Genomic DNA, 27,003 nt, shown 5'->3' with positions numbered 1-27,003 from the left:
AAGTGTCTAAGATGTACTACTGTAATTCTTTCAACCTTTTCACATGTTGGCGAGATGTTTATTCATATTCTGCGGGCATAATTATGCATACACTGATGAAGTTACACTTTTTATGAAGCCCTGTAATTGAGCAACCTAATTAACTGAAGTACTTTTGTCTCCAAAATCAAATCACAAAACGCACACAAATTGCTCTGAAAGTCGCCATTATATACGTGAAAAAGTCGAAGTTTGGGTGCCAATATCAATTAGGACTTTAGGAGCATAAAACAACTTACAGACTAGTGTCCTCCACCTTGGTAATCTTGAAGGACATCTCTGACATTCCTCCAATAGGAATTCGGTCACTGCCAGTGGTGAACAACAACAACCTCTTCTGAAGACTTTTGGACCAGCTGAGCACCAACTCCCAGAAATATCTGTCACATGATCAAAGAAAGTTAGCAATGCCCATCAAACAACTATACACACATCATATCATATTCTTTGAATTGGATTGAAAGGAGAGCAACACCCAGGTTTCGAGAAATACGACATTACAACAACAGAGTGATGTCCCTTTATAACTTGATGTCATCACTGTACGGCACGGTAGGGCCAAGCTGTTAGTTTTAACATGGGGTGGTATACCGATTATAGAAAACAAATAAAAAAAGCATTGGACTGATCTTCTGAATTATGTTCTTGTGTGAGTATGGGTTCCCAATACTGCAAAAATAATGACATCCTGCCTACACTTTCATCTCAACATGATAACTGACATACTAAAAGATAAGCAAGTAGCCATACTGTGCCATAAAGTGGTGACGTTATTTTGCACTGGGACGTCACTCGAAAACTGTGTATCCAGACAAATTTGACAAGTTAGCTAGTGGCATATGCCCGCTACAGTAACACCACAATAAGAAACAGCAGCTCAGGCAAAAAACTATAGAGAACAAGTTGTGAGTAATATATCTCTATAGATACGAAATCTGACCATGAAGAGTGCCCATATATGTACTCTTGAAATTTATTTAATGTTTATTTATTTAACTGGAGTTTTACGCCATATTCAAGAATATTTCACCTTTAGGACTTTACTATGGACTTTAAAATACATGAGTTACTGTTAAAAGTCTCTTATACTTTCAGTTATGGCCTGAAGTCCTACCATAATCTTTTTGTTGTTTTTTTCTATCACATTTTGTATGTTATGGACTGATGAAATGACTGGCTGAATGACTGATGTTCAACAAGGAAATCAACAACATTTCACACTTGTATGAAAGTGATCACTTCTGTGGGTGGATTGAGAAAACCCCGAGATTGAGAGTCCCCGAGTGGACCACAGCCATGAACTCTCGTATTCTTCCCTTTAGCACGTCACAATTATTGGTGTATGTGTGTTCTGCTGCGATCTGGACCCTTTTGTGTGAACTCTTCCCTTGAGCCTCCCATTCATTTGCTGGTAAATTCACACATTCACATAAGAACCTGCGACATGAAGTTATCAGTGAACACCCACCTAACTGCCTGATCCTGAGTGTGGAACCCGTCATACACGGTCACCTTTTTCAGCTCAGCCATGTCCAGGTTAGGGTTACCACACACCAGTGTTTCCACTTCCTCAGGCCGTAACATCTACAACAGGCACATAAGAGTTTGTGAAACAAGAAACGCTGTAATTCTCATCATTACAATCTGGCAGTTGATTCTCTTATTTATTTATTTATTTATTTATTTATTTGATAGGTGTTTTACGCTATACTCAAGAACATTTCACGGATATGACGGTGGCCAGCATTATGATGGGAGGAAACCAGGCACAGCCTGGGGGAAACCAACAACCATCCACAGGTTGCTGACAGATCTTCCCATGTATGGCCACAGAGGAAGCCAGCATAAGCTGTCTCTTGTTGATACTCAAGGTGCCGACATCATGTGCAAGTAATGTGCACTTCCATCAAGAGAAAATCCTCTTAGGAATTTTACCACCCAGTAGTTTCATTTAGTGGAGATAGGAAACTGGTTTTCTGGAATTCAAGTCTCATACTGAAAAGTGCTTTCATAAAGCTACACAGATAATCAATAATATTTTATTGACAGTTTTCATAAAATTACTTTAAAGTATGCGTAGTCAGGAGTATTGTTCAAATTAGAAAAATTCAGCCATAGCTGATGACTTCTGAACACATCCAAATGGTGTAACACAACTGATCAGAGCATTACATGTACTCTGAAGTTAACATACAGTTGTAACATGCACACTACCAATCTCACTATGGTCAGACCTAGCCACAAGTCTCTTTTCCATAGTTCCTTGCCATCAACTTGATCTCAAGAAACTCTTCTTCAACCTTTTCGCATTTTTCCAAGGCGTTTATTGAAGAAAACTCTGAGAGCATTTCTCTGTGCAGACTGAAAAAATCATATTTTCTGTGAAGGCCTAAAATTGACCAATCCAACCAATGCAGTTTTGTCCCCAAAAACAAATTATAAAATTTCTATCAATAGCACTCAAAAAGTTGCTCTTTTATGTGCAAGAAGGTTGAGGAATCAGGGTACTCTAGTAATGAGGAACTGGGATACAAATGAGGAAGCTTCTTCACACTTCTCATAACTCCATTGTTTTAGCACTTTTGAGCTGTAAGTCGCAAACATTTTCCTGTGATTAGGCCACGCCAACTCACAGGCAAAAGAAATAGTTTTTGACTTACAATGAGAGCATTAGATGCGCACACACTGTGAAACCCATGGTAAAAGGCCTGAAACTGTTGGAAGATGGCTTTGTTCAGCACATAGTCCACATACCGCTGTACATAATCTGCAAACAGGGTAATGTCAAAAGTTATTCATTTATTTATTTGACTGGTGTTTAAAGCCGTACTCAAGAGTTCTTCCCTTTAATGAATGGAGTCAGGCCACATAGAAACTCTGCCCTTTGGCACCTTCTTGGTATCTGAATTTACAGCAGAAGTGTTCACCCTCCTGAGCTATGAAGAAATCGAATTCTTCATTGAAACCTCATTTCTTTTTCACTGTAAATACTGGTCTATAACTTAAATTAACAGACCCCTTTAAAATTTAAGAAAAACAGTCTGTTTTCCAACATGTATTTTTCTACAAAGATGACAATGAATTTTAATGGTACATTATCAAAATGACCTTTGCGATTCTTGTTGGTGACAGGGATTTTGTCTCCGTCTGTTTTAAGGTTATGAGTTTTTGTCTGGCCCAATTCACTGAAAGAGATCTGAAATATAAAAATTCATTCATGGAAAGTTAAATGATCACATTTGTGGTTTTCCTTGTGAAATCATTGCATCAGCAGATAATTATATGCGCCAGAAGAAACTAGAGGATTTATTTATTTATTTGATTGATGTTTAACGCAGTACTTGAGAATATTTCACTTATAGGACGGCGGCCAGCATTATGGTGGGAGGAAACCGAGCAAAGCATGGGGAAAACTCACAACCATCTGCAGGTTGCTGCCAGACCTCCCCATGTATGGAGGAAGCCAGCATGAGCTGAACTTGAACTCACAGCAACCACATTGGTGAGAGGCTCCTGGCTAATTGCGCCACGCTGGCGTGCTAACTACTTGGAAGGCCTCACGAATAGAGGAAGACAGGGTTCACTACAATTACATTACAATCATTACCAGAGATTACAATCATTATCAGGCAGTACAATCAGTTACTGTGGTTGTGATAATAGTCTTCATGGGAAAGTACAATTTGTGCAATCACGTCTATTCTCCTACCCCGAACAACTGATACATCTGGCATATATACAGTGCACTTCCTCAATGTCTTATGTACTATTTGTAAAGGTCTGAAGAGGCAAAGTCAGGGATAAATTTGTGAAAGTACAGATACTCCAAATAAACTGAGAAGTCACATTGTTGGCATCCTAGTCTTTCAACAATTTTGTTTATTTGGCATATCAACAAGATTACTGATACCGGGGTAAACGTTCTCGCATGCGCAGATACACAGCATGTCCTGAACTACCCCCCACTACATACCTGAAATGTCAAGCAAAAGTCATCCTCAACATTTCCCTCATAATCCAGAAGCTCTTGTAAACCATGCGCCACATCCTATAGTGAAAATAACAAAACTTCTAGTTACAAACTTGAAAATGATCCAAGAACTGACCAAGAAGAGAGAACATTGTATTTTGAGCTACATCCACTTTAATTATTAAATAAAGTCAAAAGTAATTTGAACCCTCACTTGAGGGCAATAAAACAAACATCATAAAAAAAAAAACCAGAAAGAAATTAAAACTTGATAATGGCTTTTTGTCATTTACAAAATCTTTTTCAGTGGATTTACCATTATTTGCTGATAGAACATTCTGTAAAAAAAAAAAAAACGATAATTTATGCCAGGTACCAGAAAAACTGTACCACCCGTTTTGTATAATTTCATGACTTTGAGGATATATAGTCTTAAATCGCCCAAAAGTAGACCAATTTTGATTCTTTGTAAAAACGCTCATTTGATAAAATTAGAAAAATTTCCAGCATTCGTTTACACTGCTCATGGTAGACTTATGTTCAAATTTCATTGGTCAGGCACTTACAGGCTGAACGCCTTTGAGATCCTCCAACGCAAGGGAGACCACTCCTACGGTTGCACGGGGGTTGTTGTATGGCACCACAGCAGGACTGAGCAGTTTCTTGTAGCAGCACTGAGGGAACCGGATATCCAGTATGATACTGTTATACACTGCCAATCCCATCAACTGATACCCAGTTAAGTTTATTTATTTCTTTATTTGATTGGTGTTTTATGCCGCACTCAAAGAGTATTTCACTTAAACGATAGCGGCCACCATTATAGTGGGAGGAAACCGGGCAGCGCCCGGGGGAAACCCACAACAATCCGCAGGTTGCTGTCAGACCTTTCCACCCCAGTTAAGTCATAAACCATCACAAGAGTACAAAAATAGTACAAAAAGAGTACAAATGTATGATTCAATGGGATCAGATGAAAGACAAGGAGAATACTAGTTTATCATGGAGGAATTCATCAAGAAGTGTATTTATCAATTTTCTATGCTAATTTGAAAACTGTGCCTTTGCAGAAAAGAGTTATAACCCTATGCTGTATACCCACTTATTCAATGACTACATAGTTACAATTACACAAATGTTTTATTATATGATCAATAAGGAAATATTAAGAAACACCTCCAATGGCATCTGACATCTGACGAAGGTGTTCCAGAAGGTAAGAAAGAGGACCTTCGAATACAATACACATATCTTGATTAAGACGAATAAATTAATACTGTCTATTTATAAAGATAAAAAGCAAGAATGAATCCACAAATTTAAGACCGACCTGTGCCCTAAAAATATCTACATCAAAAGCATTTTAACATTCACAAAAAGTTGCAGAACTAAAAATTACACAATGTGATTTGTTCTAGCAAAGCACCTCACATTGTTCTTTGATAATTGTCTCAAGCACTCTTTGTTAAAATGTCTTAAAACAAATGAGGTTATGTATTAAATGCCCCCATCTTTTTGTCACTCAAATAAATGTAACAATTTGAAGGAAATGATTGTTGGTAAATCCATAACACAAACTGTTGCAGATAAAGGATACAACACCAACGAGGTTGAATTCCTGACAGTTCTCACAGGCAGCTGTACTAAACCAGTAGACCCCTGCCTTCTTGTCATATACAAACATACCTGAAACAAAGAAACACTGATGAGAGGCTTTAGCTAATTATAATTTCATCAACTGCTGATCTCTGATAAAAAAGTATACTTTTTATACTTTCGTCTAATTAAATTTGTTTCCATGAAATGATACCTAAATTTAAAAGTACGATACTGAGCTGCAAGGAGCAGCTCTCTCCGTCTAAGGGTTTACTGATTCATCTGGTCAGTAAAATTTTTTAATCTTAAATTTAAATCTGTAAAAAAATTCACAATTTTTTATATACATAATAATATCTTAATTTACTGACAGTAGTCCAGTCAATTTACAACCAGACAGTTCCTCTTAAGGCCTTCAAACACAAAATAACATACAGAAGGAAACATGTACTTCAGGGTCATATCAAAAAATATTTCAAATAAAACACACTGTTCACCAAAGAGTGTCATGTAGTTTGGAAGAGAAACATACATATTGTGACGAGTCTAGCCCCAGACATAACTTTGAGCTGTGCTATTTGCCATTTCTTTGTTTTTTTATAATTTAATGCAAAAAACCTGAAGTCTTTAACTAATATGAAACTCGCAGCATGTCATACTGACATTGATCTCATTTTGATCCTACTTTAACTGAATTTTGTAGCTGTTTAAGGTCACGAATGTGGCCAATTTGAATTGCACCAATAGGCTGTACTCTTGTTAACAAATGTTTCAATAATTTCACAGCGGGTAGTGGGAGATGGTCCAGTAGTGACTCTCCCCCTGCCTCACCACTTAGCTAAAACTCCCTACACACATGGACAAAGCACAACCCATGTGAGTTGGAGATTGCCTCTTTCCCACTGAACGTTTGGTATGAAAATTGATGAACAAGGTAACCAAAAAAAAACATTTAACAGAAAATAAGAAGAATAATAACTAACCGTATTCTGGCTGAAAAATCTGCCTGACTAGAAGCAGGAACCACTCTTTGGTTAGACCTCCCATGTCCAACCCAGGTTCCCCGGCAAATGTCACCTTCAGCTTTTTCTTCAGGTCATGTTGCTTTCTGGCAATCTGCAAGAAAGGTGAAAGGTTGACCAGCTTATAAATAATATATCATACTTTAGCTATGTAAAAGCATATCGTTCACAGCTGTTAGGCTGCAAGGTAAGTCTTTGCTGACAGTGGAAGATCTGTCAGCAAGCTGCGGATGGTTGTGAGTTTCCCCCGGGCTCTGTCAGGTTTCTTCCCACCATATTGCTGGCAGCAGTTGTATAAGTGAAATACTTTTCAGTAAGTTGTCAAACACCAATCAATACATAAATAAATACAAGCATAACGAAAAAAAAAATACCGTGGAATGCACTTAAAACTCCTCAGCCTTGAGCGCATATACAATGTAATGAATAGTTTCAACTTAATGGAGGTTTGTAATATGCTGTAATATGTGCAGATGCTATTCAAGAGGCAATTAGAAAGTTATGACACATGAAGCAGGAGAATACCTTTTTAGCATAACAACTTTTTTGTTTATTTCGGATTGTCCTTACAGCCCCTTACACACAATTTAACTTAAATTACACCTATGATCTTGAAGAAAAAGGTCAAGGTCAATGAAAATCAATAGGGTTCTTTCTCATACCAAGGTGTAAGCGTGGTGGAAGTTTGGTGAGATTAATTGGGCTAAACCTTTCTAGACATAGCATGTTTCCCAGCCTTTAATTTATTTATTTATTTATTTGATTGGTGTTTTACGCCATACTTAAGAATATTTCACTTATACGACGGCGGCCAGCATTATGGTGGATGGAAACCGGGCACAGCCCGGGGAAAACCCACGACCATCCGCAGGTTGCTGTCAGACCTTCCCACTTACGGCCAGAGAGGAAGCCAGCATGAGCCGGACTTGAACTCACAGCGACCACATTGGTGAGAGGCTCCTGGCCAAGCCTTTAATAAAATTGAGCTTAAATAACCCCAATGACCTTGAAGAAAAAGGTCAAGGTCACTGAAAAACAAAAGGTTTCTTCCTCAAGACATAGTGTATGTGTGGTGTAAGTTTGGTGAATTTCACATTAACCACTCTGGAGGTATCATCTTTGCAAGCCTTTCATAAAATTTAACCTAAATGAACCTAATGACCTTCAAGAAAAAGATCAAAGTTGCTGAAAATCACTGTAGGGTTCCTTCTCAAGACAAAGTGTACGTTTGGCAAACTTGGGCTAAAAGAATATCTAAGTGTGCCTGTGAACAATGACCTCCATAACCAGGGTGAGGAACTGTTTATGTGTTTGTGTAAATTTGTCTAATTTCCTTAGACTGCCAGTATGGCACTGTTGTTGGATAATAATATCTGATGAGTTTGTCCAGCTGTTAAGGTGTACATATATTAGTGTTCACATTTTCATACGCCATAGTGGTCTCTTTTGCTGCAGAAAATGAAGTCATGAACGTCGCGTTATTGCTGTTGCTCAGTTCACACATTTAAGATTAAGGAGTAGTGTATCTGACAGATTCAGACGTTGTATGTTGTCAAGGCTGCGGTGATGCTGTGATGTTCTCCCTGTGGGTGCTACGTTACACTGTAATATTCCGATACACTGTAAGACTTATCACACTGTAAGATTTTTATACACAGTAAAAACATGATACATCGTAAATATTCCGTACAAAAATAAGAGCTGACATTTGTGTTTTTATGTTACAGTGATATTACAGCGTCAAGGCACTATTTTCTTTCTGCCACAATTTTCCTTGAATACAGCCGTTCAAACGGAGAAACTGACTTTTAATTAAGGTACCCACGGTGTCTAATGTAGCCCACCCCGGTTACACTAAGATTTACATTTTCCCAGTAGAATATCACCCTACCTTCCAGACACCTCTCAAAGCACCTTTCTAAAATCAATAGACCTCCCAGAATCTGGGAAAATGAGCAACTTAATCATGAATGAAATAATAGGTCATTCACATTAAAAGTCTTTAGGTAAAATATCCAAGAGTCCAAGATATGACTTTCAGAAGGAAGCATTGCAAGACAATTGTTAATGCTTCTTCACAAATGAATGATCCAGATGACTAGGATATCAGCTTTTCTTCAGCATAAAGACTTCTACCTTACCTCATTAAGGGAGTCAGACACCAGGTGGGTGCGTCGAACGTTGAGGTTCAGGAATAGCATCCCTATGTCAGGTAACTGTCGACGCTGGACTTTGGCCACTAAACTACGCTGTGAAGACAAAGGTAAGAAATCTTAATATTTTGAGGATGGTCAATCACAAATGCTTGCAGAGACAACTATGTCTAGATGTAAACAGACAGGTTCATGTTCATACACAGGAACAAATATAGGTTCATGTATATAATCATTCGAACATAGTCAGTTCTATTTGAATTACATGGCAAACAAACCATAATGGTAATTCACAAAAGCTTGTTTCGAATCTAAGGTGCACATCATTGTGGAAGTGGTTGTAATTACATGCTACTGTTAAAATTACATGCTAAAATATTCATTCATAAGTAAACATATCCAAAAAAGTGTATTGCAAATGGAGTGTAACAGACCAGAACAAACATAAATCGGGGTCTAAGACCGAAACATTCATTTCCTTGTGGTGAGAAACAAATACACAGAATATACATGTGTAGACTGAGAATGAGTGACTTACTCTTGCCATGATTATCATTTGCTGCTCTGAGTCTCTTTGCAGGATATTCCTTTTGGCCGCTATACTTAATATAAAAGGATACTGGCAAAACGAAAACCTTCAGGAAAGAAAACAATTACACTTGATTACATACCTCTTCCACCGAAAAAAAAAAACATATTAAATGACAATTACACTTGCTTACATATCTCTTCCACCAAAAAAAAAAAACATATTAAATGACAATTACACTTGCTTACATATCTCTTCCACTGAAAAAAAAACATATTAAATGACAATTACACTTGCTTACATATCTCTTCCACTGAAAAAAAAACATATTAAATGACAATTACACTTGCTTACATATCTCTTCCACCAAAAAAAAACATATTAAATGACAATTACAATTGCTTACATATCTCTTCCACCGAAAAAAAAAAACATATTAAATGACAATTACACTTGCTTACATATATCTTCCACCAAAAAAAACCATATCAAATGCTTTCCAGCCCACTCTGGCCCAGTAAGAATGTCTTGATTAACGGATGAACATTAAAGAGTTCAGCATTAATGCTACGGAATTCCTGTGATACATAAATAAAAAAGACGTGCAAAAAGGTTCACTGCAACGTTATAAATCGGTGTATTGTTTAAGTCATCCTTTCTGCAAGGGGCAAAAGTGGAAGGAACCAGCTGGGCAAATACAGCTCTTGACTGACAGCGCACTGCATGTCTTGAAATATGTGAGAAGAAAATTAATTTTTGGAAAGGTACCCGAGTGTAGCACATCCAACAGAACAGACGGAACAATTGAATGGCTGACTGCCTTATTGTGCATATATATGCTGATTGCATGCCATTAATACATGCCAACAGACAGGATGCCCATGCAAACTAATATTACCTCCATTAAGACTACATGTTTAATCTTTTTAATGCATCCAAGCATGCACACCCAGTTCATCTTAATTTCTCAAATAATGCCACATGTAAGGGATATTCACGCATATACAAAGAGCACTTATCAGTGCATTTTATTCACATTTTTTTTATCATAGAGACAAAACTATATTGGTTGGATTGGTCACTTTCAGAGCTTCAGAACAGTGTAATTTTATCAGTTTAGAATACCCCCTTCAGAATATGTTTGAATACACTTTGCAAACTTGTTAAAAGATCGAAAAAGAATCAGAGTATGTCAAATAATGTTTTGCAGTGTTGGTCTTCTTCGCTATAAACATGAACAAGAGGAATATATGTGCCGATAGCTGTACCTTACATGTACTTCCCAAACAGAGCTAGCTTAGGTACATAGAGTACTGCTTCCAAAGTGGTCTGCATGTTGTGTTTCCGGCACAAGAAGAAACTTCAAACAGTAAGTAACTGCTCAAGTCAATAAAAGGCTTTTGATCTCCAGTACTTTTTATGCCTGTCTCACAACATATACACTGGATTTATTGATTTGATTGGGGTTTAATGCTGTACAAGAAACTTTCACTATAATATTAGTGCAAACAAGATGATCTGGGTAGAGAAACTATAGTACTTTGAGTGAGTCATTGGTTTATGACAGGTACTTGAGCAGGTCCAGCAAGAGCTGGATTTGAACTGTGTAATCACTGGTCTTGAGCTGAACAGCAGAGGTAAGACTTGTACTTAACCAAATTGGGCCAGTTTGAACATTTAATAATTGTAACAGAAAGAAAAATCAGAAAAAAACAATTTCAACAGCACTTGATAACCATACACATTCATACTTAAAACTCAAATACAGTTTAATACTTTTTTAGGGATCCTTTTGTAGATGTCTTGTAAAAGATTTTACATGTCCATCAGTATGTAATCAATCAATTGCACTGAATCCATCTGTTTGGCTTGTCACGATGAGGCTGTCCCCATGAGACAGTTTCTTTCTGATCTTGGATACCCAGTACATACCCTGCATGTGAGCTCTGGTTCTGCCAGGCGTAGTACTCTGCCATTAGGTCCAGGTGGTCTAAGGTACTGTTATATAGCTCAGGGTAAGGCAAAAGTAACGGGCTGGCCAGGTTGTTAGCAGCATCTGTCACACAACATATACATGCAAATGTACAGCCAGGCAAAATCAAAATACACAAACATAACAGTTACAGAAACCTGTCACCTTTAATTGTCGGATTATTATTATTGTCAGGTTACTGACTCAAGTTCAAATAAAACTGCCCGACACGTTCTTTTGTCTCTTGACTCTTGTACCTTTCACGCAAGTACTACGAACAATGCAGTTTTTTCATTTGCAGAAAATGAAATTGACACAAACAGTAAACCACCAATAATGTCATGCAAGTTAATTTAACTAATCGCCCTGCAGCACCAAGTTAGTGAAAATTAAATCACATGAAATTATGTGATTTACAGTATATAACTTTTCAGCAGCTAGTGTAAATCTTTAACCTTTTCAACCACTAAAGCACTGTTTTCAGCTGAATTTATACATACAATTATTATGAAAATGACAACAAAAATGATTAATTCATGTCACTAAAGATGGAAGTTTCATATGATTATTTCTCTACACCTCATACTTCTCTCAGAATGTTTCAAAATATTGGTCAGAGATGGATGAAAAGGTTGAAGGATTAGGGTAATCCCCTTTATGTACTACAGTTTGCACTACCAGGTCAATTAGTGATCTTCCATGAAATGTGGCTCAGTTGGTCAGCATGCTAGCGCAGCGTAATGACCCAGGAGCCTCTCAACAATGCAGTTGCTGTGAGTTCAAGTCCAGCTCATGCTGGCTTTCTCTCCAGCCGTTAGTGGGAAGGTCTGACAGCAATCTGCAAATGGTCATAGGTTTCCCCCGGCCTCTGCCTGGTTTCCGCCCACCATATTGCTGGTTGCCGTCATATAAGTGAAATATTCTTGAGTACGGCCTAAAACACCAATCAGATAAATAAATAAATATTGTAAACCACATATAATTTCCTGTGATTTTTCACTAACTTATTACAGCACAGTTACTAGTTGATTAAAAATTCTGCTAAATTTAAGGTGTTCACAGTAGGGATGAATTTCAATTTCTGCCAAAGAAAGAAACCGTGCATTATCTAGCTGAGTGCTGTACATGTATACACTTCTGTCATGCTTCAGGTCTTGTCTATTGCGTGAAGATTTTTACTCTACCACTGGGACTTGACTAAACACACAAACAAAGGGAAAAAAAGCTAATATTTCACCATGATAATCAAATTAATGTAATAACATGAGGTGTTCTTTCATGAAGACAATGTTTCAGGAAGTATGGTTCGTGCACATGTTATTATTTTTTTTTACTTACTTGACAAGTAACTTTCCCCAACACTTTGAAAATATCTAATTTAAATCAGATGTACTTTAAGTTGGAATGAGGTCAGGGATATAATATACGTGTCTGAAGGGAATCACGGTCTGTACACCATGCACACTAGAGACACGTACTTCAGTCTACTTGGTTACATATACAAGAACAGACTTAAACATTTATAGGGGCCTCTGTGGCTCAGTTGGTTAGCGCGCTAGCGCAGCGTAATGACCCAGGAGTCTCTCACCAATGCGGTCGCTGTGAGCTCAAGTCCAGCTCATGCTGGCTTCCTCTCCGGCCGTATGTGGAAAGGTCTGGCAGCAACCTGCGGATGGTCATGGGTTTCCCCCGGGCTGTGCCCGGTTTCCACCCACCATAATGCTGGCCGCCGTCGTATAAGTGAAATATTCTTGAGTACGGCGTAAAACACCAATCAAAAAAAAAAAAAAAAAAAAAAAAATAAACATTTATATTACATTCAATGTTCACTATTACATTAGCATGTAGGAAAGATGTTGAAAGAAGTGATCGTGTCATTGGCTGGTTCTATCATCATGTCAGGTACTGGGTACTCATGTCCACCAGGCATCCCCGAACAACACATGTGACATCAATACATCGATTGACTTCAATGTTATGTGTTTTGCGTACAGATTTTGTACCAACTCTTAGGTTTATCCAATAGTGAAATAGCATACAATATTACTTTCATTTTAACCTACAATTTAGGACCTAAAATATCATCCTTGTCCGACAAACTGACTCACTTTATCTAATTCCAAGAGCAGATCTTAAAAAGTTGATTTGACCCCATTTTTTCCAAAGTTGAATGATATCCTAAACAAAATATGTAAGTTTCATCACTAAAAGTAATAATTTATGAACTGCACTTGCCTCTAGAAATGAATTTTTCTGAAAACTTTTTAGGGCATTTACAGTATTTCCTTTACTGCTGTTTTTGGCCTGTCTTTTCAGAAATTTTAGGTCATAACAAAGCTGCCCTACTTAATTCCTCTAATTTATAATGACTTCTGTTTCCTATTATCACTTATTATTTTTAAAGACTCTTACTGATCAAGGCCAGGACTTTGGTTGCACTCGGAATCCACCAAGTACACTTAGCAAGGGCAGGTAAATCCTGCTGCTTTGGCGGAAAGAGACGACACGCGATAAAATTATGCAGACGTTGTAAAATATCTTTAAACTTCTTGACAGGTAACCTGAAAAAAAAAAAAAGAAATGAGATACATCTCAGTGAAAATGTTACAATTTTACACATTCATACAAATGCATACAACAATAATAAAACAAAACGAATTTTGCTGGACAAAATCTTCTGTTTGAAAAAGATGGTTATTCTTTCATTTATTTCATTTGTGTTTTACGCCACACTCAAGAATATTTCACTTGTATGATGGCGGTCATCTGTATCATTTTTCCCAGCCTAGCTTTCAGAAACAGAGATCTGTACTCTGTACTATTTACTAACCTGGAACTCAATCTTTCTGCTTGTGCTGTTCTCAACACGTCAAAGCTGTACGCTATAAAACCATGTTTCCTGTAATCCTTCAGTAGTTCTTACTACATATCACCTAGTGATTTGTGAATAATATGGATGACCATACCGTCACAATTAACACAAATGTATCTGTTACATCGGCGGCAAGTCAAACTTCGCTATAACCAGCCATTTTCAATTCGAGCCGGCCGCACTTGGCATCGTCCGGAAAAAGATACACTCGTGGAATGATATGATTGTAACCAGTGAGTTGTACACCATCTGAAGGGCGACTGACAAATTGTTCCCGAGTCTTAACATTAGTTTATGTGTAAATAATGAACAGAAATGACATATAATTGATTCTATTGTGAAAAAAGATGGTTTTAACTTTGGGAAGAGCAGTCGACTCCACCCTAGCAACCGAGTCACCTGATTTGAAAACGGCGGCTTGCGAAGTTCTGATGCTGTCTGCGTGGGTTTGTCGGTTACATTTGTGTTATTTGCGATGTTATGGTCTTTATTATTCTCAAATAATGAGGTGATATGAATTCAGAATTACTTCAAAGATCATGAGACACCTCTTTTTGTGGTGTTGGCACTTTGGAGACAGCACAGATGACAGGACCGAGTCACAGTTTAGTGAATGTAATCATTCAGAGCAGTTAAAGGAGAAGAAGAAGAAAAGTCCATTGCGTCCTCCATCTTTAACACCCTGTAATTTATGCTGGGGGTGTGTTACCTCTCAGCCAATGAGAGTCGTTAAAACTGAATGCTTGTTCATGTAACATTACATCCAACATTCCGGCTTCCTGATCGTCAAGTGGAAAACAAACTGTACTGTTCGCAACCAAGAAGAACAATTCTACAGGAAATGTACGAACTGCACTTCGGCAGTTCCTGACAGCAAATCTCCTCCTAACACAGAAGACTTCAGGACTAGTTCTTAGGCAAAATGGAGTCACCCACAGAGGACTTTGGAGCTGACTTTATTTATAATTTATCAACTTGAGGTGCATATTAGAATTTTTTTTTATGGCATACAACTGCGAGGAAATACATACTCTTTTCAATGGTATTTGATTGATATTTAAATTTTCTTCTCCTTTAATGTGGAAGCTAAGCTGGGAACATGGCTAACTGATCTCAGAGCCATCTGCAAGTTGCTGGCAGGCTTTTTTCTTCTAAATCAGAAAGATTTTATTTTGCAGTTTTCTTTAGTTAAACTGAACGTCTGAACAACTCCTCGCATGCAAAACTACACAGCCTACTATTATTCTAGCAACTCTTCAGTACGGCACCTTATATAACAATAATAAAATTCTCATTACGTCACAAAATTGCACTAACTTTCTAAGCCAGTGAACGAGGTAATGATGATCATGATCTGTGAGAGCAGCAACCTGGCGGAGGAGATGGGCAAATATCACATAGGTGGACAGGCTGTTAAACTGGGGGTTCTGTGGAGAAAAGGTAACATCATACTATATGTGTCATCAGGGTTATGTCTTAGTTCAGTCTATACCAATTATCGAGCTGTAACATTTATACTAAGCATATTTCTCGAAACTTGAACAGGGTATTGAGAACAAATACAAAATTCATCCCGCCAGGTAAACGACCGTTAATTTCAGTCATGACTAAGTTGCCCATTTTATCTGGTTCTGAGAGTTCTATTCATCTTAGAAAGGGCTTTTGAGTTTGTTTGGAAGGTAGGAATATATACTACTGAAAAGAAATTATGTTTTATCACCAGACATATTGTTTTATAACATTTATTTGCCCCTACAACTGCATTTTTTCATGCAACATTTTAGTCCATTCACCCTAGCAAAAAAATGTCTCTCAATGCTGTCACAGATATCAAATTTCTCGTCACACTGTAATATTTTCTGAATTCAAATTTAACACGCACTATAACATTTTGTCATCATAAGATAATACATTATTACAAAATTACAAAATATATATATATATATATATATAATTACCAACCTGTAGTAGAATTAGATAAGCTCTAAGGTCATCTTTTGTGTGTGGCCTGCAAGCAGAAAATACAAACAAGAGCTCTTACAAATAAGTATCAACCAGGAAGTTTCATCTGAAATATTTCATTCATTGCCAATTAACTTTAAAAGCAAAAATCTTAAAATCTTAGGGCCATATATTTCCTGTTTAAATTGTTACGGAAGCAATGGACAGGATTCAAGCTACTTTGACATAGGCTAGAGAATTATGTCATAAAATTATGTCAAAAAACAGTATGTATAAAAACATTATTTTTCCTTATTTGTAGGTTCTTCCAGAAACATCAAATGAAAACACCAGCAAAGACATGAATTTTATGGATAGGTACAACACAAGCTTCCTGACTTCAATAGAGCAGGTTCAAATACAGCCTCATAACTTGGATACCACATTATGCCAGCTGCATAATCAAACATACTCAACATCTTATAATTAAGAGACAATAAATACATTTTTAAACTTCTTACTAGTCACCTAAATTGGGGCTTTTGGGACGTTTGACTTAATGTGGGCAATCATAATGGGTATGAAAAATTGCTTGCATGTGGCCCGTAAAGTTAAAGGATTAGTCTCCAGGTTTACCAACTGGTTCGATTATGATGATTAAAATCTGTTTGAAAACAGTATATTAGTGGCAAAGCTTCTGAGAAACATAATAATGACTACCAAAACAATAGATTACTGCCCTGGCTAACCTCCAGTCAGCTTCCCGGTAGGACTCAGCAGGGGATGTCATAGATTGCTAGCTTAAGTCTAGCTGGCCTGAATAACCTGGGAATTCCAACCAAAATGGTGTCATTTTCGACAAGGATTCTAACTACACAGAAGCAAATGTACTGCTGTGTCAATCTGAACCCACAGTGGACGACGCTAAAGTTCCAATTTATGACACTAATATCTCTGGCAAGACTTCAGATTCCGAGTTTTCAGACACTGAATTTGATCTTTGTCAAAGGAATTTCCAACTTACTGGTAAGCTATAGCTTACAATGTACACTTCCTTTGTTTATCTTAAAATGTAATATGGACCAACGTAAACATTAGTGTACAGGGATTTCCTATCTGTTTTAAGCTGTCATGCTTGAAATTTTAGTTGACTGCAGCCCCTATAGAAGCCAAATCTTTTAAGTCTGGCTAGTTGTATTCCTCTCATAACTTTTAGATAAAAAAAGGCAAGGGTAGATGTGGATATAGTTTGCAGGTAAAAAAAACCCGAATTTTGTAAATTCATGTCAGAAATAAATGGCGAAACTCTGACAGCTTATAACAGTTGGACTTATATGGCGTAATTTGGCGGAGACTAGCAAGTGTTGGCAGAAAAAATACATAAAACCAGACTCATTATCTAGTGATTTTAAGTGCCGTCTTAATCAAGGAATGACCCTGATGGGTGATTCTACATTGATTTACTGCTGAGACAGGAAACATTATTAGGCATAAAAGCAATAAAACTCAAGTTGCATGACACCTGGGTCTGTTATATTAGTGCCAATTAACTTACACAAGTGAAATTTCAACAGACTTCCATCAAGTCGGAGATAGCCCATAAAAACATATACTCATTTAACAACTCTATCACATTTATTTGCCAACTGATGCCATCGCGATATGACATACAAACATAATCATGGCATGCCCAATCGATCTTTAACCTGTAAGGTAAACCCAATCAATTATCATGGTACTAAATGCTCTATTACATGCAATCATAAGGTCATCCTCGAGTAGGGGAGTTTCGAGTTGGAATTCTTTTGTCATCAAAGGTAAAAACAGTTATACTGTGTCATGTGAATGGTGAAAAATGTTAGGCCACCTTTGTTGACATTAATTTACTAATCACCTGTCTCATCCTTCTCCAGAGACACAAATGACACCTCTTTCCTTTAGGAACTTTTCAAGTTGCCAAATATTCAGACTCTCAATCTTCTCTATCATTCCTTCCTTCTAAATCACTTTTTATGACACTTTTTCCAGACGCCCATGTTATCGTGAATGTGAAGAAAATAGATGCCTAACATTTTTGACAGGTCACATGATACAGTTGGATTTTTTCTACCTTCAATGATAAAAGAGTTCGAACTGGAAACTCCCCTATAGCGATGGGATTGTTATCAGGATCACCACTGAAAAATTCATATTATCATTCCCTTTTATGACTTTATGGCAGGGTGGGGTCTTAATTTGACTAAAATAAAATAAAACTATAAAAGAAAAAAGGGTCATTTTCAAAGGAACGGTAGGATTAGCAGGGTTATGTTTCCAGTTATTTATAGGGATGGGTCAGGTGGTAATAACATGAGCATGTGAACATACTAGCTCTTGCCACATATGTAGACATGAAAACCAGCTCCCTCAACACACTTAATTAACAGGTTACCTGAGCTAATTAACACAACAACACAGCTAATTGAGAATTCATGGAGCTGCTGGCATGGGCTTGTGTCTGTCACCAGTGTATTCTGCTCAACAAACTATGTGTATATATATATATATATATATGTAGTCGTACACTCAACAAACAGGAACATTTTACACCACCTGAGATTGGCCTCAGCTGTTACTATCATACACATACAGCACAAGACCTGTGTGTATCTATTTCCATCTGTAGCCTTTACCATAACGTATATGAGCTGAGCGAAAGGTGCTAGTATTATTCATTTCTCTGACTGGTGTTTTACAGTGTACAAGAATATTTCACTGATATGACGGCCGCCAGCATTACTGTGCGAGGAAACCAGGCAAAGCCCAGGGGAAAACCCATACTGCAGGTTTACTTGTTTTATACTGCTAGTAAATTGCTGTTTAAATCTTTTACAATATTTTGCCACTTCATAACAAAAAAGTCATTAGGCTTGCCATATCATGTATACATGTCACCTTTGGTAAATTTAATGAACAATCGAAACTGCCTGCTAACATCATACAGCAGCACACGACCTGTATGTGTCTATGTATGTATGTATTTTATACTGGTACTCTTCATCATATTATTATCATATTACATATGGTAGCTGCATGAATAGTGATGGTTCTAGACTGATAAATTATTCGTTCAGGTTTTGTAATATTTTTCACCTTTAATAAAATATTATAGGTTCGTCATATCACCTTTCGTAAATTAACAACCAAATCCACTTTAAAACTTCTTATTGTTGCATTGCTAAACATAAAGAAAAAAAACCTGCTAAGCAAATCTCATCAGCTCTGGCACAAAGAGCTCATAAAAATGTATATCACTATGTATTTCATCAAGCTTAACAAAATTTATACATTATTTAATTATGCCATTCCATTTATATAAGCATGTGTACTGTATCAAAGAAGTAAGAATTCTTTACTGCCCATGATTATTTTTGACAAACTTCTTGCTCAAGACATGGTAAACAATTTTCACCCAATTTCCTACATAAATACATACATAAAATCGTTCTCAAGATATTTTGGTCAACATATGATGGACGTTCATAATAAACAACAAAAAGATAAAGCTCTGTCCTAAGTTGGCTGAAGGATAAACATGGTGGTAAACATCACTAGAGTTTTCTACATCTACCATGTTTACCACCAGTAATATCTACATATCTTTTAGTTTTATTTCTGAAGCAAGGTATCAGTTGTGTGAGGAAAAACCACATTGTAAAAAGTACATGTTGGTGAAAATTTGTTTATTTATTTAATTGTTGTTAAATGACTCCAGATTTTACCCCATATAAGATGGCAGTCAGTTTTAGGGGTGAAGGAAACCTCAGTATCCAGGGTAAAACACTGACCTTTGGCAAGTTACTCAGAAACCTTTTCACTGGTTAGGTGCAAATATGCGCACTATACGGATGGAAGACAAGTAGTCTTCAATGCAAGTTAGGTCGATTTAAAGGCAAAATCAACATTGAAAGTGTGGAAATCCAAAAATTCCTATCTCAAGGTTTGGACAGAAACCACAGATCAAGTGTCCAAACCATTGAAAGACAAGCACTTAATATCCTGACCAGGATGTGTTAACTGTTGGTGTACAGGCAAATGTGCCGACGGCAGTATATTTGCTTCTGTGTAGCTAGAATCCATCTCGAAAATGACATCGCTTTGGTATGAATTCCCAGGTTATAGAGGCCACTTAGACTTGGGTTATCCATCTATGACATAACCTGCTGAGCTTTACCTGGCGGCCGGCTGGAGATTGATTATTGTAGCAAATCCATTGTTTTGGGTGGATTTCAAGTCATAATTATGTTTCTCAGAAGCCCTCCTGGAAACTACTAATCTTTATGCTTAGGACAAGTATCTAAATCTGGACACTAATCCTTTCAGTTAGCTATAACACAGTCACGGGCTGACAGTCGACTACAGTCCACCATTTTGAATCTGAGGCATCTAAGTTTCAGGAATTACTTCTGCTGCAAGAAGACATGGATGAACTGAATACCAGTAGCTTTTTTTTATTTAAAAAGGAAAAACTGGATGAGACTACCTTACTCGGAACCAGCTCGTGGAAATGTTCAACATGGACCAAGTTCTGCAGATTGGCTCAGGCATATGATTACCTGATAAGAGGCTAGTTTCGCGGGATATGACTCATAGGACGGGGCTAAAATGCTTGAATCCTTAGGTAATAAAAAATCTCATGCGTTTATAGTCAACTAACAATAAAAAAGCATTTGACAAAACACATTTTGCATAGATAAAACTTCGCTCAATGTCAAAATCATGACTTGTAAGACAGACTGTAGCCCTCTATACTGTGGCCCTATATACTGGATCCCTGAGTCCTTTCATTACAGAACGATATGGGGGGAGTGGGTGGGGGGGGGGGGGGGGGCGGGTTGAGCCCAGTTATGACGTTAACACATCTCTGTGTGACGTGATGTGATAGAGTGAGTGTGTGGGGTTTAACGTTGTACTTTTTCAGTCATATAACGACGAAGGAGTCCTTACGGTGCGTGTAATGTGCCTTCTTGTTGCTGGACAGATTTCCACCGCTCTTTTATCTGGTGCTGCTTCACTGAGACGACTTACCAAAGCCGAGTAAGCCGCCCCGCCCGAACCATTATACTGATACGAGTCACTCAGTCGTTTCACTATCCCCTTCATGCTCAATGCCAAGCTAGGAAGTTACAACTTCCTCTTTTAAGGTCAAAGGTGTTATCCGACCCAGGATTGACCCAGAAGCGGACGCTCTATCAACTGTGCTATTCTGGCTGGTATATGATGTGATTTTGTGGTGGGGTACATCACTGCATTTTAACATGAGCAGGCATATACAAAAATGAAAATTACCCACAAACATGACAGTAATTACGTAACCTACCTTGCAAATTCCTATAAATAATTATTTCAGGTAATAAAATTCTGTGATATTGAATAATATTAAACACCGTATATACCCATCCATGTAAAAATTCATTAATTTGCGACAGCGTCCTAGCACTCCAAAGCTTTGTATTGTCATAGACCATGAAATGATAACATGTAAAATCGTAACATGTAAAATTATAACATGTAAATTGATAACACACAAATTCACACAACATGAGCTTCAGTCAAGCTAGCAGGAGCTAAGTTTGAGGCTGGCTACATCAGGCATGTAGCGCATTTGTTAGCGATTACCTGTGGTATGCACCAATTTTTTTAGTACACTACCAGATAAACATGGTTACAGCACCAGGTAAACATGATTACACCACCAGATAAACATGATTACACCACCAGATAAACATGATTACACTACCAGATAAACATGATTACACCACCAGATAACATGATTACACTACCAGATAAACATGATTACACCACCAGATAACATGATTACACTACCAGATAAACATGATTACACTACCAGATAAACATGATTACACCACCAGATAACATGATTACACTACCAGATAAACATGATTACACCACCAGATAAACATGATTACACCACCAGATAAACATGATTACACCACCAGATAACATGATTACACTACCAGATAAACATGATTACACTACCAGATAAACATGATTACACCACCAGATAACATGATTACACTACCAGATAAACATGATTACACCACCAGATAAACATGATTACACTACCAGATAAACATGATTACACCACCAGATAACATGATTACACTACCAGATAAACATGATTACACCACCAGATAACATGATTACACTACCAGATAAACATGATTACACTACCAGATAAACATGATTACACCACCAGATAACATGATTACACTACCAGATAAACATGATTACACCACCAGATAAACATGATTACACCACCAGATAAACACGATTACACTACCAGATAAACATGATTACACTACCAGATAAACATGATTACACTACCAGATAATCATGATTACACCACCAGATAAACATGATTACAGTGCCAGATAAACTTGATTACACTACCAGATAAACATGATTACACCACCAGATAAACATGATTACACCACCAGATAAACACGATTACACTACCAGATAATCATGATTACACCACCAGATAAACACAATTACACCACCAGATAAACATGATTACACTACCAGATAAACATGGTTACACCACCAGATAAACATGATTACAAAACTTACCGTTTGTCCTTTAGCATACTGTTTATGATACATTTGAGAACAACCTTCTGAATCTCTTGAGGCTGAAAACAAACACACACAGACATTATGTTAATAAAATCTAATTAAAAACCAGACAATAAAATCTGGTGACTGTTCTGATGAATCGAGTGGAAATGTCTCTGGAATTATTAAAAATATGCGTGCATATTTAATACACAGAAGTAACCTAAATAACTGAGAACTTAAATTAGTAAAGACAATCCAACCTTGAAAAAGAATATCACAAACTATGTATACAGGAACTTGTGAAGTATAATCATAGTCACAAATGGGGTGTAGTATTTTATTAAATATTTTGTTGTTGAAAATATACTGGAAATGGAACATAAAAAGTGTTATATTGTTTTGCGCCTTTCTTGACAATGAATCACTATAGTAGTAATTACCCTTGCAAAACTCATAAAAGGAATTTGGTAAACTGTGATAATCATATAAATATTTTATCCGTCAGAACTGGATTAGAGTAAGAATAATCCTACTGATTTATCTCCATCATTGCCTGTTTTTTCGATTACGATCAGGCTGACAAATGTTTTCACCATGTTGATGCATCAGTTGTAAACCTCATTACGTGACCATAAAACCAGCATCAACTGCATTAATTCTATAGTTCATCACATGCACTAGCATGGATATTACCTAACTGTATGTAACAAACTTATTTATTTATTTATTTATTTGATTGGTGTTTTACGCCGTACTCAAGAACATTTCACTTATACGATGGTGGCCAGCATTGTGGTGGGTGGAAACCGGGCAGAGCCCGGGGGAAACCCACGACCATGCGCAGGTTGCTGACAGACCTTCCCACGTACAGCCGGAGAGGAAGCCAGCATGAGCTGGACTTGAATTCACAGCGACCGCATTGGTGAGAGACTCCTGGGTCATTACGCTGCGCTAGCTCGCTAACCAACTGAGCCACAGAGGCCCCGTATGTAACAAACAATGATTAAACCCAATATATGTGCAATAAGCACTCCCGGACCGCTGTTCCTCATATAAAAACCGTCATTTCGACATACATGTATGTATACCCTCAACCTTTTCGCATAGAAAAAAGCAGCTTTCAGTGCAATTTATGCATACTTTAAATTTAGCTTTGGGGACAAAACTACCAAACTACACAAGAAGTATAATTTTATCAGTAAATACAGAATAATACACGTACATTAAGAACAAGATTAAACAGACACCTTGTTTAACATGTTGAAAGGTTGCAGAATTACAGTAAGTCGATATTTATTTATTTATTTATTTATTTGATTGGTGTTTTATGCCGTGCTCAAGAATATTTCACTTATATGACGGCGGCCAGCATTATAGTGGGTGGAAACCAGGCAGAGCCCGGGGGAAACCCACGACCATCCGCAGGTTGCTGAGAGACCTTTAGTAAGTCTATAACTTATGCTGTCATGGAAACTGAAATCAGTATTATAGCCTATCACTGTTTGTTGGGGCAGGGCCAAGACCTGTATATCTGTGTGATCTTCAACATTTCCTTGACCTCTAATGACATGTTAAAACTGACAAGTCACTACTTAACACCTTGTTCATTGTCTAGTCTCTGCAGGGAGCTCTTCATCACAAGGAACATCCAGCATGACAGACAACAAATTCCCCCACTGTATGTGGAAAATTCACGCAGGAAAATCAGACAGGAGTTATGTTTGAGAAGACTGACTGACTGATTGATTAATTGATTGGTGTTTAACAGCAAACTTAAGAATATTTCACTTGTGCAAAGGTCAGATTCCAGAGAGAACACTGCATGACCTTTGGCAAGTAACACATTACCGTATATTACTAACAGATTTTCTCCATCTATTTGGGGAAAAAATGACCGATCAACTGTTACTGGGGCAGAGATGTACACATCATACTGGTGGAAGTGGTCTTCACTGATGCCTAGATGATTAAAACAGCCACACAAGCTTTAACGACCCTTTACCATCACCAAGAGTGAAAGCCCGGGAATCCACAAATTGCTAGTCCAAGGCTACATTTTATCCTACCCTCATATTTCCTGAAAGACTAATACTTTTAACCACTAGACCCCTCTCCACTTGGGACTGTCCAGGAATAATGGCAGCTGTATCACCATCGATAGTATGAATAGTTATATTCCATACAAAACAAAATTGTGTGATGTATACAGGCCAAATCTGACCGCTTTTGCTTTTGTGGTTTTTTTTTCTGTATTTCTTTTCTCCTTTGTTATTTATTGATTTATTTGATTGGTGTTTTACACCATACTAAAGAATATTTCACTTATACGACAGCGGCCAGAATTATGGTGGGAGGAAACCGGGCACAGCCCGGTGGAATCCCGCAGGTTGCTGACAGACCCTTTTCTCCTTTGCACTATACATCTACATTGTATGTACGCAACATAACAATAACAAAAGGGCTAAATTCTGCATCAAAATCCATTGCAGTAGGCAACATAAGATTACTATTGCCAGAAACCTACAAACAAAAGAATCGTAAACAATGTCATAACAAATACTATCAATAAATAATAAATACATGTATCCGCCAAAGTGATATGATCAGCAATCTACATCATCATTCACCTGTATGCCCAATGACCCATGTGTGTCAATATCTAATCAATATGAAACTTATCGAAGTACCACACTAGGGACTAGCAAAATGGCAATCCATGGTGAGAACAAAGTCTAGCAAGAGGTTGCCTGAGCTCCCAACAGCGGGAATCAATAATGGGTCCATACCACACCTGCTAAGACTGACCATACCATACTTAACCTAAACACTTACCACCATAAAGTGCAAATAATCACCATTTACTGGCAAATAATGGAAATAAAAATATTACTTTCAGTGCTGAAATTTACAGTTTTCCAGTAGGATAGAATTCTACCTTCCAAACTTCCTATATATGTACCTCAACATACCCCTCCTGAGATCAACAGTCTATATTAACCTGGGCCACATTCACCAAACTCTGTCAGCCATATTTCTCGTAACATTTTTCGCAAAAGACCTTGTCTGGGTTATAGTGCCATAAGAAGACGTCATTCATGAAAAACCGATTTACAAAGTTTTTTTTTGGCTCGTATATAAATAACTGGGTCTTGGGAACGAACTTTTATGTCGAAATACAGTAATACAAACATCAATGCAGACGATCAATATCAATTATGAACAGAGGATTAATACGGATATGGTAGAACAATTAACTCTAGCTCAAACTGTATGAACCAAACACAAACATTTCTACCTTTATCATACTACAGTAAACGCCCTAAAATTTTGCCCATGGCTGAGTTGCCCCATTCTGAAGGTTCTACTGATCCTACGAAGACGTTTTCAGGTTTGTCTGGAATGCAGGATTATACCAAAGGAACAGTGTAGGTTTCAGAATCAAAAGTCATATTTTATGGCATTTATTTTCATATAAATATGCACTTTTTGGAGGTGCAATTTTAGGTCATTTATCGCATATGTTGCTGAACTGCATGACCACTAAAACAGATTATAAAATGATGTACTACCAAACACTCAGATGGAGTACAAAGGTCTCTAGAGACCGCTACACAAAGACAGATTCCAGAAGTGAGAGCAAACAGCAGACAGTACATCAGTACTATGTGGCTCTCATTGTTAACATATACATGTACACTGTCTGGAAAGAACAAAACATTTTTTTTTGATTGTTGCTCAATGTTATACTAAACATTTTTTAATTAAATGATTGATTACTCATTTTTGGTGCCCGAGGTCAGCCACCAATGTTTAACAAGTCACTAGCCCATTTCCCCCATGTATGGCGTGCTTCTGTAATAATGTGGGCACCGTGCTGGCAGAAGACAATTAAGTGGTTTTAAACGAACACAGACACGTGATCGTGGTCAATTGTCAATTGTCACCATGGCCCCACAAACAGTGGGAGTGGGTAAATGTGCAAATTCCTTGTCCAAGGCAAAACAACAAGAAAAGGTATTTCCTTGGATTGACCAAAGTTATGATAAAATCTATGCACATTCCCTCCACCTCCCCCCACTCCCCGACTCTTTCACAATGTTCCAACAAGGTAAACTGGTAACAATGGAATGGCCACTGTTATTAATTTCAGGTTTACGGGTGGATGAAACCAAGTCATGTTTGTCTTTATATTGACTTCATTAGATCATTGACACTTTTAAATTTAAATGTAGATGGACATGTAGGCCTGTTACACACTTCTGTCTGAAGGCCTGTGGTACACTTCTGT

General features: G+C 37.4%; 1 protein-coding gene across 1 annotated transcript in view; it reads right to left on the bottom strand.

The window, feature by feature from the left end:
- The window catches only part of LOC135466522 (probable E3 ubiquitin-protein ligase HECTD2), a 41,766-nt gene that overhangs the window by 4,662 nt on the left and 10,101 nt on the right, over positions 1-27,003 (bottom strand). The window contains exons 5-19 of the mRNA XM_064744051.1: positions 22,728-22,789; positions 16,116-16,161; positions 15,471-15,580; positions 13,694-13,842; positions 11,242-11,365; positions 9,319-9,415; positions 8,769-8,876; positions 6,589-6,721; positions 5,607-5,695; positions 4,576-4,737; positions 4,013-4,087; positions 3,148-3,235; positions 2,700-2,806; positions 1,508-1,623; positions 279-419 (exon numbers count right to left, since the gene is read on the bottom strand). Coding sequence (XP_064600121.1) covers positions 279-419; positions 1,508-1,623; positions 2,700-2,806; positions 3,148-3,235; positions 4,013-4,087; positions 4,576-4,737; positions 5,607-5,695; positions 6,589-6,721; positions 8,769-8,876; positions 9,319-9,415; positions 11,242-11,365; positions 13,694-13,842; positions 15,471-15,580; positions 16,116-16,161; positions 22,728-22,789 — 1,607 coding nt within the window. The remainder of the gene's footprint in view (positions 1-278; positions 420-1,507; positions 1,624-2,699; positions 2,807-3,147; positions 3,236-4,012; positions 4,088-4,575; positions 4,738-5,606; positions 5,696-6,588; positions 6,722-8,768; positions 8,877-9,318; positions 9,416-11,241; positions 11,366-13,693; positions 13,843-15,470; positions 15,581-16,115; positions 16,162-22,727; positions 22,790-27,003) is intronic.

Source organism: Liolophura sinensis, chromosome 6, assembly GCF_032854445.1.
Source record: "Liolophura sinensis isolate JHLJ2023 chromosome 6, CUHK_Ljap_v2, whole genome shotgun sequence".
Classification (NCBI taxonomy): Eukaryota; Metazoa; Mollusca; class Polyplacophora; order Chitonida; family Chitonidae; genus Liolophura; species Liolophura sinensis.
This window is presented reverse-complemented; position numbering and strand designations above follow the sequence as displayed.